Source organism: Pelobates fuscus, chromosome 1 (assembly GCF_036172605.1).
Source record: "Pelobates fuscus isolate aPelFus1 chromosome 1, aPelFus1.pri, whole genome shotgun sequence".
NCBI classification, from domain to species: Eukaryota; Metazoa; Chordata; class Amphibia; order Anura; family Pelobatidae; genus Pelobates; species Pelobates fuscus.
The window spans coordinates 220,027,711-220,046,605 of NC_086317.1; the positions used below are offsets into that span (position 1 = coordinate 220,027,711).

General features: G+C 38.6%; 1 protein-coding gene across 5 annotated transcripts in view; it reads left to right on the forward strand.

Moving 5' to 3' along the window:
• The window catches only part of DLGAP3 (DLG associated protein 3), a 452,253-nt gene that overhangs the window by 379,764 nt on the left and 53,594 nt on the right, over nucleotides 1–18,895 (forward strand). The window contains exons 5-8 of one of the 5 annotated variants that reach the window (XM_063454896.1): nucleotides 4,368–4,479; nucleotides 7,563–7,797; nucleotides 9,146–9,217; nucleotides 15,136–16,529. In XM_063454896.1, the coding sequence (XP_063310966.1) occupies nucleotides 4,368–4,479; nucleotides 7,563–7,797; nucleotides 9,146–9,217; nucleotides 15,136–16,292 (1,576 nt within the window). In that variant the 3' untranslated portion in view covers nucleotides 16,293–16,529. Of the gene's footprint in view, nucleotides 1–4,367; nucleotides 4,480–7,562; nucleotides 7,798–9,145; nucleotides 9,218–15,135; nucleotides 16,531–18,895 lie in introns of those variants that run through there. The other 4 variants (XM_063454869.1, XM_063454904.1, XM_063454879.1 and 1 more) reach the window with 4 other exon arrangements.

Sequence of the window (18,895 nt, forward strand, 5' to 3'; positions counted from 1 at the left end):
AAATTGCCATAATACAGACTCTGACTCGAGTATAAGCCGAGTTGGGGTTTTTCAGCCCCAAAAATGGGCTGAAAAACTCGGCTTATACTCGAGTATATACGGTATATCTCCTACATTAAGCTACTCTCAGATATATATATCCACGGCATGGGGTTTGGAGCTGGGACTCAGCCTAGCTCCCAAAATTAATCAACCAATGACTCAAGCACTACATTTCAGATAAATAGCTGATGCACATACATAGACATAGTGATAAAAAATACCACCAATGCTGTAGTAATAATATTAATAGTAGTAATAAAACATGTTCTCTCAAATAGTGCCATTAGGTTACTTGGTTAACTTCTGAGCTAAAGCAGGGACATAAATGATGCAGCTAGGAGCCACAATTATTTTGTTAAATTAGTGTGGCATCTAATAATAGGTAATAAGAAGAATATATATGGCTCTCAAGCAGGCTTACAGTGCATATACCTCCATAAAAGGCAGCATCCTAACCAAGGCAAGATGAATATCACTCACTTGGTATACAAATCTGTATAAAACAGAACTGCTTAAAGGACCACTCTGGCACCCAGACCACTTCAGCTTAATGAAGTGGTCTGGGTGCCAGGTCCAGCTAGGGTTAACCCAATGTTTTAATAAACATAGCAGTTTCAGAGAAACTGCTATGTTTATAAATGGGTTAATCCAGCCCTCAAAGCAGTCTAGTGGCTGCCTCATTGACAGCCGCTAGAGGCGCTTGCGTGATTCTCACTGTGAAAATCACAGTGAGAGCACGCAAGCGTCCATAGGAAAGCATTGATAATGCTTTCCTATGAGACCGGCTGAATGCGCGCAGCTCTTGCCGCGCGTGCGCATTCAGACGAATGGGAGGAGAGGAGGAGGATCGGTGGAGAAGAGCTCCCCGCCCGGCGCTGGAGAAAGGTAAGTTTTAACCCCTATCCTCTCCCCAGAGCCCGGCGGGAGGGGGTCCCTGAGGGTGGGAGAACCCTCAGGGCACTATAGTGCCAGGAAAAAGAGTATGTTTTCCTGGCACTATAGTGGTCCTTTAACCCTTTAAAGCAGGACTGTCAGTCAAACTTACTATTCTCTTATTGTTTCCTCACCTCTTCCGCTCTTAGAATCAGTTATTATTTTCTTATTTTTTATCTAGTTGTCTTTAAAACACAAGACAAGGTCTACTTTGTCTTATGTATTTTTACTACGCCTGACTTTCTTTGACCCAAGGAGGAATTTAAGTCGGCTCCTTTTCCTGTGTCAGAGAAAATACTCACTCTTCTACTTGACACAGCTCATCCTTGGGTCAAAGAAAGTCAAGCTTAGGAAAAATACATAAGATAAAGTAGTCCCTACTTTATCTTGTGTTTTAAAGAAAACTAGATTAAAAAAAATAAAGAAAAGAAGAACAGATTCTGAGCGAGGAAGAGAAGAGAAAGGTAAGTTAGGCGTGACAGTGCCACTTTAAGAAGAGAGGTATTTGTCCATCTTCTGACAAAACAAAACCCAGAATTTGTGTTATATATTGATTTCACCGTAATTTAAGACTTTGTCTTTAAGTGCACCCATACTATTATTGTACCAAAAAGGTGACATGTTATTGACATAAGAAAGCTATATTGACCCCACCAGAAGTAAAACCTATTTTTCTTTAGTTTAATAGGTGCCACAGCTGGTGTTTTAGCCAACTGAATAATCTCACCAACTAAATAACAGATGTAATATCATTTTATGTAATGGAAAATAGTATTGATCCTTTCATCAACAGAGCATATATCTTCATAAACTCATTTTCCTGGCACTATAGTGCCCTGAGGGTGTCCCCACCCTCAGGGTCCCACTCCTGCCGGGCTGAAGGGGGAGGAAGGGCATTAAACACTCGCCTTTCTCCCTCGGCGCTGGGGACTCTCTTCCTCCTTCAGACGTCATCGGCTGAATGTGCATGCGCATTTAGTCAGTCCATCCATAAGAAAGCATTCTCAATGCTTTCCTATGGACGCTGGCGTCTTCCACCGTGAAAATCACAGTGAGAAGCGCGGAAGCGCCTCTAGCGGCTGTCAATGAGACAGCCACTAGAGGCTGGATTAACCCTAATGTACACATAGCAGTTTCTCTGAAACTGCTATGTTTACAGCAGGCAGGGTTAATCCTAGATGGACCTGGCACCCAGACCACTTCATTGAGCTGAAGTGGTCTGGGTGCCTATAGTGGTCCTTTAAGTCTATACTGTATGCCTAATACAGCAATAGCTATGGATAAAATGTTAAACAATGGGAGGGGAGGGGGACTCCTTCTAATAAATAAAACTCATAATAGCTTCACATCTCCAGAATGTTTAATTCCTCATATTCTAGGATCTAAATAAATTTTTCATAGCTTAAGCTAATCTTACATTAGTTCTATCCCAAATCCTACACTTAACCTGTTGCTAACCCTATGCTTACACTAACTCTTACCATACAATCGAACCTAACCTTATCCCTACACTGTCCATCAATCTAAAGCAGCTTTAACCCAAAACCAGCATTGACCCTTTACGGTAGCAATACAATTAAACTAATCCTAACCCTAACCCTATACTGATACTAACCTAAACAGTAACCTTAATCATAATTCAGAGCGATTTAGTCTGCTGACATAAATATTGCATCGGCAGAGGGATTTCACATCTCACACAATAGAGACCACTAATAGTGCTCTGTACTGGGAGATTGGTGTATGAGAACGAAATATTCATTTATGTATGACAGACGATACGTGTACGCTGGTGTGGAATTATTGGTCGCAACTGAAGTACTATTTGAGTTCAAAAAGACGGTATTGGTTTCTATTAACCAGAGATATTCCTTAGATGTTGTAGAACAAGCATGTCAAACTTGCGGCCCACAATGACTATCTTTGTTGGCCTGCCCTGTGGCCACATTGTGCTGTGACTATGACCAGCCACAGGACAGGAAATATATTTTCTGTCTGTTTCCTGTCTGCTCTACCACGGGCAATCACATGCTCCGACGGCTGCAAGAGCACTAAGCATTAGTCCACACCAGCCACCGGATATGTGCTTACAGCATGTGAAGTCATATCCGGCGGCGGCACTACAGTGTGCAGAGTGGCTTGCTGTCTGCAGTGCAGACCAGCCACTCCCCCATACCTTCTGCTTGCAGTGCCAGAGGAGCGTCTGGCCTGCTTGATCAGAGAAGAGCAGGGCTGGAACTGGAGGATGAGTGGCTCATCTTAAGGTAGGAGGAGAGGGTCAGTGTATTAAATTGGAGAGGGAAGGGGGCAGTGTATTAAATTGGGGCAGGGAGTATTCCATTATAGTGGAGTGAGGGGAGGCAGTATATTACATTAAGCTGCAGTGCATTAAATTGGAGGGAGGGGCAATGTATTGGATTTGGGGGGCAGCATATTAGATGGGGGCAGTGTATTAGAATGGGGGAGGATTTGGGGGCAGCGTATTAGATGGGGGCAGTGTATTAGAATGGGGGAGGATTTGGGGGCAGCGTATTAGATGGGGGCAGTGTATTAGAATGGGGGAGGGGCAGTGTATTAGATTGGATCTGCATGGAGGCGCCGAACACTCCCAATGGAGATGCTCATTGGTCACGTAGCGTTTTGCCACACATGCACAATAGCCTCCCAATGCTTTCCTATGAGAAAGCATTGGATTGGCTGAGATCATCATGTTTGATTATCTCAGCCAAAGTGAAGACACACTTATAGGACTTTAAAATCAACAAGATAATGCTGTTGTTGTTTTTTTTACAGCTGTGCAACAGCATACATTCACCACTTCAGTCCCATTGCCAAACATTCTTAATATGACAAGGTAGTTGGACTGAAACGTTGGTTATATGCAAATGCACGTCTCCTTAAAATAAATCCACTCTTTTGTTTACTTTGAAGCCCTATGTTGCTGAGGACGTCCAGTGTCAGTTGAGCAACTTAATTTATACTTTACTTTTCTAAATAAACCTACGTTTCTAAGAAAACTGAAGCTTTTGTTTTTTTGCGTCCAACATAATCTTAAATCTTGTTTATTTGGGCCGTATTAGCCTTTGAGTTTGACATGCTTGTTGTAGAACTACACATACTTTGATGCTTAAGACTGTCAAAGCATTGTCAAGGGTTTATGTTGAATCAAATTTGTGTCTCTGCTTTGAAACTATTTGATGGTTTAGCATTTGGTGTTACGTATCTGTAATGCTTTTTAGAAGGCTGTTATTTACTTAGTGTAAAGTATGTAATTTGCTTTGCATTGAGCTGCGGTTTTCAGATTCCAGGCACCTATTCAATGATATAGTAGATGTTCACAATATGTTCATGCCTCCCCATGTTAGCTCCCTTTTCTTATCACTTTTCATTAGGTTTCCATGTAAGCGATATTCTGACTCATGTCTCTGTAACTGTCGCAGCTGCTGCACTCCACCCAAAATCCATCCAAAGGGACTTGGCTATGGTCTCTCCATCACGGGTCAGGTAAGTATTGGAATGGCTTGTTTTATAGTGGGTGTAATACCTGAAGATAAATGGAATGCTGATGAGATGCATGTCCACCCAAATTTTGTTTGCACTCCCTGCACTGCAAGTAGTCTGGCTGTCTACCCCACACCTACAGCATCTTCCAAACCTTGCCTTTAAAGCTTAAAAGACTAGCACTTCCATATTTTTCCTATGAAATCCAGAAGTGGTGTTAATGCAGATGGAAATTGTCATTATAAAAGTGATATGAAAAAATAGTGACAGGTAACCTATACTACACTTAAGGATAATTTAGCAATTTAATTGAAGAACATCTATGCAGCAATTAAATGGGTTGCAATACTATTATTGTTCCAAGGGGGCTTTACTGAATTATACCTAAATACTTATACACTTTTGTAATTCAGTGTCCATCTCTTTGGAGTAGAGGTAATAGTGTTCCTACATTTAAAACATGGATAACTAAACTAATCCAATAGAGAGATTCACTTTAGTAGTTACAGACGTATCTAGTTTATTGTTAAATTCCTAATTATTAAAACACTTGCAAAAGCACTTAAAGTAACACCTTGTGTTACTATATCCAATTATTGTTTTGATCCTCTGTGTCTTCACCCCAAACTGTGCCTGTAAATGTTCCTAATAACTCCTGTAATTGTTCTCCTAGACGCTTCTTGAACTGCTTCTAACAACCACTGTAATCATTCTTGCTATTGATGCTTTCCATAATGGTTGTTCGTGGACTCTTTCCCGAAACTATTCCTATAAATCATCTTTCAAAGGCAATCTAACATGAAAAATGTGTTTCATACCATTAAATGTTTGGTACTCATGGGGAACACAATGCAATACCACTGTAGCCAATCATGTTGAAATCAAAGTAAGATTATACTAAATATAGATAATACAAATATCTGATTCAGTGCTATTAACACCTATCATTGCATCTTTAATATAAAAAAAAAAACCATCACTGCTGCTGTTTTAAATTTCCCCTACCACCACATCTAATTTCACTTTACCGTTTTTCTTCTTAGCATCTCTATATATTCTCCCCATGTTCACAATTAAAGGGATTCTCCAGGCTTTTGTTGAGCACACACCATCTTTATAATGAATAATATAGATAATGCAAATTAACATATAAACAATATAAATTATTTATATACAATATAAATTGTATTAAAGTCTGAAGTTCCTATTTTTTTATTTGGGATTTGCATATATCCCATAAACCATTGCACATAAGGGGGATTAGAAATGTATTTGTATTTCAAGTGTCAGCTTTTTACTTCAATTATATACCTTGCACCTTCAAACCCAGTAATGATGCTATCAATACAAGAATATGATAATAGAAACTAGGTGCAGGTTACTTCATTTATTGTTTTTATTGAATACGTATAAATTCACCCAGATCTTACCAATGCTCTACAGCGTCTGCTTTCCAGCTATTCTGAGATGCGGCATAGCAGGAGGAGGGGAATGAGAGACATGAGAAATTATAAATGTATCATGCCATATATTGGTGCCTGGAATATCCCTTTATCTTCTCATTTATACTCTTTCAGATGCTAAAAAATTGTACTTTCCCACTATTTGCATTAGCCCCTATGAATGTGTGTTTATGAAGCAACATATATATATATATATGGGTGGGTTCTGTTTGATACACATCTTCTAAATGGAATGCCAAACAGTACAACATGATGACTATGAATAGTAAGGCAAGAAAGACTAACATGTTATTCAATAAACCTTATAATGGATTGTACATTAATCATACAGTTTTTTTCAGTACTTTTCAGAAACTGAATATATCCATGTTCATTGTGATATGTATGTGATGCCCTTTGAAGACAGTTACGAGAAAGCAATCGGCTGTCCACAATTCCCGTTTATAGTGCTTTTTTACCTTACACAAAAAATGTATTAATGATAACCAAGGTGAATAGTCAGAAAATATATTAGAGAGTGTTATGAGTAGACCCCATATTGGTTAATATTGTGAGAAAGAAAATTTATATAGTGTTTGATGTGTACTGTAAAGGTATCCTGTGGATGTATATCTAACGAACAGATGGTGTTTGCCTGTATCATGTTAGAATTCTTATCTCTCTACTGCAATGATTACTTTTAACATCCATTACAACTATCTGAAACAATAATGCTTTAATTTAAATTGCTCTTGTGAAAAAAAACAAAAAAAAAACATCGTAACAATACCACAATGTCTCTACAACGCTAACATTTATACAAGGGTAGACTAGCTTTCCATCAACTTATCATAATTTGCCTCCTAGATGATCATAATAATACCGTACTCTGAAAAGTGGTAACATTTGGCCTTGGTTACCTTTACAAATGTCTTTAAAGTGGCACTGACACTCAAATCATTTCAACATAATGAACACATTATTGCTAGGCACAAAAAATTATTATTTTTTGAAATAATGGAAATTTGTCCTATGTACATATGCATAGCATTAATTACATTGGCAGTGTTTTTTAGAGCAATTTATTTTTTAGCATTACTGTACATAAATGATAATAAGGCATTATTTTTCAAGATTGTGACACTCTCTCATTCCAACAGTCCATGACAAAGTTGAGCTGTTTAAAACAGCAAAGTGATGGTGGCAAAAGTTCACATTTAGCAAGTTATCCCAATGTGGTGTTGCGCGTCATTTTATAATTAACATATGGATATATATATTATTTTCACCAGATTATCCAGGAATTACGTGATAGCCACATTTTAAGTCCTATTTAATTCACAAATGTATTTATCAAGTTTTACACGCGTGAGCAACTAAAATATTCCCTGTGTGTTGGCGACCAGGATGAAAATGATCCTACAATCATATTTATTCTAGTTGTGCCATATTAACAAGGAATAAATTATAACAAAGTGAACTAACTAAGATAATCCACATGTTTAAAAATACTCCAAGGATATCCAGAGTGCGGGTCATTATAATGCCATAACTACTCTTTGGCAACCTCCTTTTAGATCCTTTAAGTCGGCTGATTTTTTACAAATATATATTACACTAACTCCACACTTCTTAACCTTCCAGATAAAAGGGGAGCTTAACCACCAGTCAGGGGCCACATGTGAGTCTGTGTTCAGTGAGGTGGAGTCTCATGCTGTAGAGGCCTTGGATCTCCCTGGCTGTTTCCGAATGCGCAGTCACAGCTACCTCCGTGCCATCCAAGCTGGCTGCTCCCAAGACGATGACTGCATCTCTGTCTTCTCCATGTCTGCCCCTTCAGGACCAACCCTTGCCAGCAGTATCCTCAAGCCCAATACTTGTAAGTATCCCTGACTGGCGTTCCATGCACACTCTAAACACTATTTTATTATGACAAATCCTTAGGTTTGTTTTTATGCTTGCTTCATATTATATCACAGTGTTTGGTTGCCTTTTTTCTTCCCTTGTCTTTTATTTTTTTTACCACTATAGTTCAAATCTTATGATATATGTTAATTGTTTATATATGTGCATACATTTTATGATTGGCCTTGATTTTCAAAGCGTTCATATGCAAATTTTTACTGATATTCAAAAAAAAATGCAATGTCTCTCTAATTTTTAACATGTGATGAGACATATTATATATAAATCACTTGCACTGTTTAATGACCCTAATTAAAAACCGGTCAGAAACCTGGCTTACTATTGAAATCCTACGAAAGTCCACTTGTGTCAAGTATCTTCCATTATTTGTCTGTGTTGTCTTCAGTCAAATCTTCCTGATCTTTGTTAACCACCTAAAACAATTAAACATAAAAAGTGTTGTGAGGACCCAATAATAAAGCCAGAGGGAAGCCAGCAATTATTTCCTCATAAATCCGACTGCATGTATTAGACAATTAAGGCCTTAGTAATAAAATCCCTTCCTTTCTTCATCCGTATATGATAACTGCATAGTGATTACCATCGTAGGCTGAAATGAGGGAGTTACATAAGTGCTAAACAGAAAGTGTCCAATCCCATGCTTGCTAAATAAGAGAACGCTTTTTAAAATATAAATATACAAAAGACCGCCCAATCCCCTAGTAAAGCTGACCAAATGGTCAGTCCCCACACAGTTATATACAAAACACTAAAGTGTCCATTAAAAATCCTATTGCCCCATTAACAATTTACCATTATCCTGGTTGACCCCTGTTAACAGTCTTCTCTCGTCATCTGTAGCACTGCAAATTAGTTATCCAAAACATCAAAAGATCCTTAATGCCCGCTGCACTCCGATTAAAAAAAAAAAAGAGCCCAAATGTTTTAATGGTTTTGCAAAATGGTGCTGTTCTGAAACAGATTGACATTTATATTCTTCGCCATTTGACCTGCCCTCCTATCACATATTGTTATTGGCTGGTTCTATTGCTTAGCCAATCACAATACTCATTTCATTCACCATTGAAACAAAAGGGGAAGTCAATTCATGAAAATTTTATTTGTGTGTATCATTGTGATTAGCTGGTTATTTCTACCAGCCAGTCATAATGTGTGAGAGGACGAGTCCTATGATGTACAAGCATGTATTTTGGACCAGTGATAGTTTCTTCAAAAGCCATTTAGCTGCTGCTAATTAACTTTTTTGCACCTGAGTTTTTATTTAAAGTGTGGCGGTTATTAAGGGTTTTTCTATTTTATAGATGGCCTATTTTCAGGGCTAAAGATGAGGACTCGAGGGCAACGGTTGACAACAGGGGACATTCAAAACAATAGTAAGTTTATTAGAATTGTTTACTTGTTATGGAAAAATTCCATACCATTTTCTACACCAGTGGAACTCTGGGGGGGACCATATAACCACAAAGATGCTACCAAATGCTCTCCATTATTTCTAACATATCATGTGGTTTTTGAGTGCTTATAAATTGAGTTGTCTTTTGGCAGCTGCCACTTATCACCACAACCTTTTTAGAGTTAATTGAAATAACAAGCTCGTTAAACATGAACAATGCCGCTAGAAATGAACAGATCATTGGATGGTCAACTAATTAAATGGTTTGCCACTAAAATAGTTTACCCCACATTCAAGAGACACAAAAATAGATGTGGAAATGTATCTCTATTTCTGGCTACAAAGAGAAGTGAGGTGTTATGGGGTTGTAAACTAATTGTAAAACCAGAGGCACATTATTTATATTTCACTAATTTAAATCAATGTCAATGTAATGTCATAATTACAGCAATGAAACTGAGATCAGGGGCCATATTTATGTATCATGCAATGTCACACTAACATTACTGTACAGCCATAGCATGTGTACATTCAATTCATATTGGTTTATTAACATTATTATTAGTAAGTTCATCATGGTATGGTCTATCTTCCATAGTACAGGTAATAGATTTATTAGCTTATACTGGTAGAAATTGTTTAAAAAAAGTTAATTAACTTTTCATAAACGTGATCCTTTTGTACTCCCCAAATTTTTGATTGTGGATCAAGCTCAAAATATAAAACACGTGTGGCTTTCAAAAGCGGTTTCATGTTTGTCTGCTTTTTGTGTGCTTAATTCTGCATTTCTCTAATGCCTGGTCCATTCTTTGCCTGTGGACAATGAGGGAGTGAAGGACATCATTTTATTCACATTATGACCATGAGTCACAAAAGCCTTCAGACATCTCTGTGTGTGTTCTGATTCAGACAACACTAATGGGTAAATTTGAGAAGTGCCAACCATACCTTAAATTTGAGAAGTGCCTTGACTGATTATTCTGGGTTTACTATACTAGACGTAGTTCTTCAGGAACACATCAAGCATGAAGGCAATCTACTAAAACTGCATTCAGTCGTTAATATTTTTAAGTTCCTTCAACCTGAGACAAATACGCTCATAAATTGCAACAAAAGTGGGAACTGAAAAGTAGGTGATCCTGTGTGTGACTATAGGGGTAGTTCCAGTAAAAGAAAAACCCCCAAAAAACATTTCTAGTAGAGTGCATTAAATTATACTGTTTGTTATTTTGGCAGTGTGTATGCAGGAATGTAATGTAAGTTAACAACATAAAACAGGGTTCAAATATTTCCCTGACCTTCTAGTCATATACAAGTGAAAATGTACCCCTGGTGAGTGTGCCATGAACCCTTCAGGCTTGCAGTTACAACTAATTTTTAGGCCTGGCTTTTAACATAGAACTTGACATTTTGAGCCATGAGTAAAACAAGAAAATCTACACATTGAGCAAGTGATTTTCACTCAAATTCGTGGAGTAATTATGTTATTATGCTGTATGCTAAGTTTTAATAGATCATGGAATTTTTCATTACTCAATCTATGTCATTACTCAGAATACATTTTGCAATAAATATATATTAAAAATAACTTTATATAAGATCATTTCCTTAAATGTGCTTTTCTGAAACTATGCTCTCTAACCACCCTCCACTGTGTTGCTGCATTTCATTTAATACAAATTTGAGACAAGTAGAATGCCTGCACAGCTGAGTTGCTGGTGCTTGAAGGAATTGTGATGTTCTAATGAAGGGTAGGATGTGACATCTTGAATGTTGCACGGGGGCCATTAAAAAACAAACCAATAACGTACTAGTAGTTTGTTCTGTGATTTGCAAGCATTAGACAATATTAATTACAAAATAAAAATTTGATTTAGCAAAACCATTATTTCAATAACTACAAGAATTAATTTTATATTTGGCAATGGTTTTACCATGCATATTTGGTTTTGTTAAATTGTTCTCAGAATTAAGTGTAGACAGATTCAAGGCAATAATTCCCCAATGTAAGGTACTATAAGTAACAGATTATAACAAATATTGTTTTGTTACTATTAGGTTGTAAAATTACATTAAACAACACTAGTCCCTGATAATTGTTTTTTACAATTTGTTATTTGAAAGTTTGTCACTTTCTTGAAATGTAATATATTTTTAATAATGTATAATGATTTTTTTCTTGTAAGTGGCTGAGTTACCTTTCCAATGCTCCTTGCAGACCTACCATCTTGTCTAACCCTAGGTCAGAATCTTCCTTCATCCAAGCCATAGCCACTCTTTCTTGCCTTCTTGTAACGCTCAGGGTGAAAACGACATCAGTCATCACCCTCCGAGCACTACAAAGTAATGCAAGCTTGTCCTACTATACTATCTTCTCGCCTCTACTGTCATATGTCGGTATTTTTACGATCGCCTGTTGATCTTACAGTTTGGGTAGCTGTACTTTCATTTACAGTCTGCTTAGTACTGTCTCTTGCACTTTTCCTTTTTATTTGTAGAGTCAGGGATTTTTCTGGTAACAGCTCTCTTGAAGTGCTCCTGTCCTGTCTGGAACTTCTTACTTTCTATCTCACTCAGGTAGAATACCAAACAAAAAGAGAACTCTGTGTATGACATCACAGCTCCCAAACTGTCAAATAGCAGAAAATGGTAAAAATGCTGGCATACCAGAGGAAAGGTGAGGGGAGAGCATAGGCTAGCCACCCTGCTGTGTAGTGTATGCAAGGTGATGAGAACGCACAACAGCATGACAAGAACAAGTTACTGTATGTCAGTTAATGGAAGATTCCGATCCAGAGTCACATAAGTTGGCAAATCTACTGTTGCCTAAAGTTATCCTAAGGGGTTTATTTGAAAGTATTTCCTATGTGTTATTATTACCTTTAACTTTGATATTAACTGATGCGACAGTATGCACATTTGCAATGTCGTCCTATCGTCATGGATCCTGGACTTCAATGAATTTTAACATGGCTGCTAGTACAGTGGGAGGCAGAGTAGCTAAGATTCTATTTCATATATATTACAAATTCATTGATGCTCTAAGAGATCCTGATAAGACTCAACACTCATTTTCTGATAAATCCTGAATTTTCATTGGTTGGCAGAATAGGTATTTCACACCTTTGGCTATAGTCTGCCGTATATTCATGAAACAGTCATATATCTTATATGTGATGTGAGTAGATTGTAATATTATATTCAAGGTTTTAAATCTTATATGCTCAGGAAAATGTGATTCTATTGAATGAAAGATCTATTTGTGCATTTTTATAGAGGGAACTGTTTCCCAAACGTAAAAGAGTAAAGAGAAAGGTGAAGAAATCATTGCCCAGTTTGTTTCAACATTATGGCAGAGGGGTATATTGTTCAGCAACCTCATTTTTTGTTCTGTGACATATTTGAGTTAGCCGTTTATACCAATTTTGTGAGTTCTGGTTTCATTTAGCTCTCTGCTGTACATTTGCCTGTCTGTTGCATACATTCTAGTTATCTTTTTCATGCCCTTAATTGTTGTTGAAATGTTCTACTACTCTAGTCACATTCCTAATTGATGGCTGGAATAATGTTGTGGTTGTATGTTTTGATATTTTACTTCTCTTTGAGTAGTTCTTTGAAATTAAGTATTATACATAAGAGTGCAAATTTGGAAATAATGAGGATATTGTGCAAAGAAATAATAATAGTACACAGTTTAAAAAAAAAAAAAAAAAGGAGCAATCAGCAGGAACGTCCAGTTTGTACACATGGTGATTGCTCCATCTTTTAGGGCTATGTAGTAGTAGGCTAGGACGTTCTTGCATATAGTTAGGTCTTGCAATAAAAAAAACAAAAAAAAAACAATGACTCCTGTTAGCTGAAGGTCAGTCACAAGAGCTAAAAAAAGTTCCATGCTACAATTATTTATATTCTCTGATCAGCAACAGACATGTTATTGCTCATAATCTTTTGTTCAATGTACTTATATGGATGCAAGCAAATATTATTTTTGAAGTTTGATTAGTAACACACTCCATGAAAAAAAACAAACACAAACATGGTTACACATTCATTGTCACCTAACGTTACCCTCTTAAAAGCATTGGCTACCCCATGCATGTGTATTGCTGGGGTTTATTTGCAGCTACAAAAAAGCAGGGACAGGTTGCTACTTAATACCCATGTGTGCTATCCAAGATACCTGCCTATTCAGTTTTCCCTTGTATTTTTAAGTGATAGAAAAACAGAGTCCTACAGTGAAGCCTACCCCAATCCCCTCTGTCCTTATTCATATCCCAAAGAATGCTAAAATCCCTCATTCCCTAAATAAACAAATGCAAGAATGCCCCTACAATGAACACAGATCCAGCAGGCTCGGCTATGCATGATGTACCAAGAGTCTCAACACAAGATATTGGGTGTCTGGACCTTCGGCAAGATTTAAAGAGGAGCTTCCCCATCAGGGCTGCCAGGAGGGGCCACCCTGCTCATTATCCCCAATCCCTGTAAGAGGCAAGGGGAACCTACTTTCGTGCATGTTGTGCAGGATGGTGGGTGAGCTGGAAGGCATCAAAGCTGATCCAGGTAAGCTCAACAGAATTCAATATAATACAATGTGCTCAGAGACATATCAATAGCTTAAGCAGAGGAAGGAATAGGATTAGGTTGTTAGTGGAATGCTAGGTCCCAATCGTCCAGCCTATCCCAAGTTTTCAGTATATATAATTTTTGGGAAGGGTAGTTATATACTCAGTTAGGAATGTGATAGCTAGTAGGAAAAAGATAAGTAAGATTCATTACCCCAAAATGGTTTACCAGGACATGCAGCCATATACTTTACATGGGAATTCTTTAGCTAGATGGTTTGCTTAACCCACTTATAATATCAGAATAGTGTTACCTTGCCAGTTTGGGGATGTAGACAGATTTACTTCTGAATATCTCTCTATTTCAGCATTATTTTAGTAGTATATACTAGTGCACATGCTCAAAGGTCTTCTAGTAGAATGTATGTTATTTTCTCTCAGCTCCAGAACAGAAGCTCACCACATCCGGCACTGCACCTCCAGGCAGCCCTCTTCTTTAGCTTCTGCTGAAGGTCCTGCACCCCAAGGTCCATAGCCGAGGCCAATATGCCCTTTGATCCCTCCCTGTTTTTTTGTAGGCAACAGCAGGGGCTAAAGGCAGAGCAGTTCAGGCACCTTCATGGGGAACAGTGCTTCCCTAGCCGTACTCTGTTCCCTTGTCTAGCCAGAGTTTGACTCTGACATGTACATGACAAAGCCTCAGAATAGGAACACATTTTTCCCATGATATGTTTACTTTATCCCATTTTGCCAGCGCATATTTAACCAGTGTAGGTTTTAAATGTGGGCTGGAATTCTACTGGAGAATATGTGATTCTTTCTTATGGACAGTGAAAACCCAGTTGTTTAAATCCTGCCAATTACCAGTTAAGTACCAGGAGTTGGTAATCATAATTCAAGAAAGGGCTTCTAAACCTTACTTTAGATGCTGGCACTTTTGGGTTGAATTATTATGAATGCAAATTCATGGTTATGCAGTCCACTGGTGATCCATCTTATCTGAATCCAATACACAACCCAGAACTATTCATTTTATGTTTGTAAATGTGAAATGTCTTTTTTGTTTTTGTTTAAGAACACGCAGATTTTCATCTTTTATTTTCTACAATCATGCAAGTGATAATCACATTCTTACTTCAAACACATAATACACAACACATTTCACAAAGTGTATAGAGAGGGATTTAGCCATATTCATTTATGCAGGAGGACAGGGTGTCAGCAGGGGGTCTTAGGGCTGAGAACAGATAGTGTGGAAAATATTGCTAGAAATGTATCTAAATATGTACTATAAAGCACAACGTTTTTAAACCTAATTTCTTTTTCCTTGCAGCATCATCACTGCCAAACCAGAGGTCCCCCATGAGGTCAGCACTATCACCACCCCAGAGAAGTGGCACATTGGTCACCTACAGCACTACATCAGTGGAAGGAGATACGGAAGACCAGGAGATTGAAAGTAGGAGGTGTCAAGGAATGATTATAAATCCCTATCTAGAGCATTGGTCCCCAGCGAAAGAGGAAGTTAGAGTTTCCCTCACTGTTGGGCGTCAAATCAAGCACTCTTTCAGACGAGTTTCCCCAGGACCCCTAGCTTCATCCACAGAAGACCCCCTCTGCTATTTATCTGCACATACAGGTTGGGGGGGTGAGAGTGACTCAGATATACCTCCCTCTGAAAGGGTTGCCGAGTCTGCAGAGTCAACCCAGTCTGAAAGAGATGGGGGAAGCCAGCAAACAGAGATTGGTTCTTTGCCTGGTGGCATGGTGTGGCCACTGCTGCAGAACCATTGTAAAGATGATGAAGGGGAAGATGACCATCAGTTAGCTTCTTCTCAACGCAGTGAGCACAGTTGCAATGAATCTCTTCTCTCCTCTGAATACCCCGAGGGCGACCAGGCATCAAGTGCCACAATGCCAAGAAGACTTGGTCGTCCTCGTGCTAAAGATGACAGGAGAGCTCGCTGGAGGGCTAGTCTTCATCGTTTATTGCAGTTAGAAAAGTTGAGGGACCAATTGTATCGCCAAGAGCTGGCCCTAAAAGAAGAAGAGATGACCCGTCAACGAGAAGAGAGGGCAAGAGACAGGGAGCTACATCGTCAGCTTTTGGGAGTGCTTGGTGATATTAGAGATGAACTTAGGAAAAGAAGACAGGAAAGGGCAATTGCCCAAGAGGGTCAGGCTCCTGAAGGAAGGGGAACACCTTGCAGTGGTTCTGCTACTACTGGAAGGAGGGCACGTGGAGGATTGACACGACCAAGAGGAACGCGCATTTCTTCAGTCTCTGCCACCCTTCCATGCTCTTTTGCTCAATTCTTTCTGCAAGATCCAAGAACTGGGTCTTCTATGCCAAACACTATGGCCAGGGGCACCAGCGAAAACCCCACTTGGGCAGGCAGCCGACTAATAGGCCCCTTGCGCAGGAGAGGGCAACCGCGTGGCCGCCCCCGTGTGCACCCTAAACCAGTGATGGGGGATAACCATGGATAATATAGAACTGGCCTTTTTCATGTTTTACAACAATAAACAAGGTGTTGAAGAGAAATGTGTCTTTTCATTTATAACTAACATTTTACTACAAACTAAATTTCTAACTATATCAGGGATGTCTTTCAGCCTGGACATTCATCAAATTGATTTACATTTATAAAAACTATAATTTGCATTAAGTTGGCAATTGGCCCCATCATGCTCAAGTTAGTTGCTCAAAGATCGGTTACCTGATTTCTCAAAAGCTCACAAGAGCACTGAATGAATTATTAAAGCTAGGGTTACAGTGAGCTTTAGAGAATAGGTGACCAATCTTTGACAATTCAACTTGAGCATAGCACACTCCAAAAATATGCAGGGTAATCCGCTTCGTAGTGTTTGCTTCATTTTAAAATGATAAGAAATTCAGTTTTAAAATATGCATAAAGTTCCCTTGCATTTGGAAAGAATGGAAATTATCTCTACACAAATACTTGTTATTGTTAAATTATATTTGCTGTTAAAGTTTTATTAGGTGCTACAGTTTTTTAACATCTCATATGCTAAATATGCTCAAACTATATTTCTGATTAACATGAAATAAAAAAGATTAAGTATTGACAAAGTAAAAACATCAGGGTATTGCCTTTTTCAGAGTTTATTTTTCTTGGTTTGCAACCATCAGTTTTTACTACATTCATTCATTTTTCTTGCTTTTCATTGTTACGCATAATTAATTCTCTCAGAAAGTAATGGATAGGGTTGTCAGTCCACTTATAAAACAAAAACCAGGAGCTTTGTACATACATTACCACCAGATAAAAACACTTGACAACCACAGATATATTAACTCATATCATAGAAAGTTGCAGAGGATAGGAATATATTCCAATTCGGGGTGTTATTGCTGTACTAGTTTTAGTTTATTGGTGTTTTAAATACTCCTTGTACACTTTTTTAGTTTTCTAATTGGGCATATTTTTGAGTCCCAAGCCAATGATTTTGAACACATGGCACAAGTGGTACTGACATGTCTGCAAACATATGTCATGTAGTGTCTGCTCAGGGGATTGCTATTTAATGTGGGAAGAGTGATGTTGGAAAATAAAAAAAACTTACATGGTAGATATAAAGAGATATTTATTTAGAACAAGATATTTTTTGTGGTGGAAGAAATGTAATTGTATTGACCAAATTAGTGGTAGCTGGAAGATTAAAATGATAGGAAAGTTTAACCCCTTAAGGACACGACATGTGTGACATGTCATGATTCCCTTTTATTCCAGAAGTTTGGTCCGTAAGGGGTTAAAGAAGAGCTGGTATGAAAGTAGGAAAATTACGATTAAGGCAGTGGGGGAAAAGGAAGGGAATTAAGATGGTGGAGCAGACTGAAAGATGGTGGAGTGAACTGAAAGAAAGTGACATTACATGGAAGGCGATGGTAGCTGGAATAATGAGGAACTTTATATGGCAAACCTGAGATGAACGCGAAGAAAGCACAAACAGGGAGAATAGAACGCTCAAATGAAGAGAGCAGTAAATAAAATAAAACAAAAACGTGTCTTGCATGTTAACTGTCATATAAAGATTATTTTTTTTTTTAAATGTAAGGAGCTGGCTTAAAGGGACACTGTAGGCACCCAGAACACTTCAGCTAATTGAAGTAGTATGGGTGCTGTGACCCTTTTGCACTGAGTGCTGCAATGTTAAACCTTGCAGTTCCAGAGAACTGCAAGGTTTACATTGCAGCTCTAAGTCTGCCCACAGTGGCTGTCTGCCTCACGGACCTCCAGCGTCAGATTTTCTGCATATGAAAGCTTTGAATAATGCTTTCCTATGGGAGGTCCAATGTGTGCGCGGCCATTGCCGCTCATGTGCATTAGGGCTCCCTCGCCAGCTGCCGGCAGTGGGGGAGGAACGGGGGCAGGCCTGACCCAGCGCTGAGGGACATCGCGCTGGATTCAGGTAAGTGGCTGAAGGGGAGAAAAACAAGTAGCAAGAGAGGTGAGAACGGACAACAGCTCAATTAGCCTGCACTTCCGTGGGTGCCCCCTCAGATCTCAAGTTGGTTTTAGCTCAACTTGTGCCATTACAGAGAGAACATATCTGAAGCATATCTTATGGGAAGTCCAGATCTGAAATGCCAGCAAGTTCCCTCTGCATGAGCTAAGGCAACCCCAAACGATCGTTTCAACCTTGTAAGGTATCATCAGTGAGGTATAGCCAGTATCCCTCTAGGCAATGTGAGCAAATTCTAACCCCTTCAGTCCCATGGGTGGGGGGGGGGGACCTATTAACCCCATAGTGCCAGGAAAACGACTTTGTTTTCCTGGCACTATAGGATCCCTTTAAGTGAAGGAAGAGTAAATAAAAACTTGATTTTTATTTGATAACTGGGTCCTCAAACAATTGCCATCACTGCCCAAACAGTCACAACGTTTGTAAAATCTGCCTAATCAATACATTTATCATTTTAAACTTCTGCTGATGACTCCCTAAGCCACTCACATGAACACTTATTAATTTAAGAAGAATAATAGATGCATGCTAACTAGTGCGTCACACAAATCTGACTACTCAGTATCCATTTACTGTGCATTTGTGAGCCCGACACCCACATATGC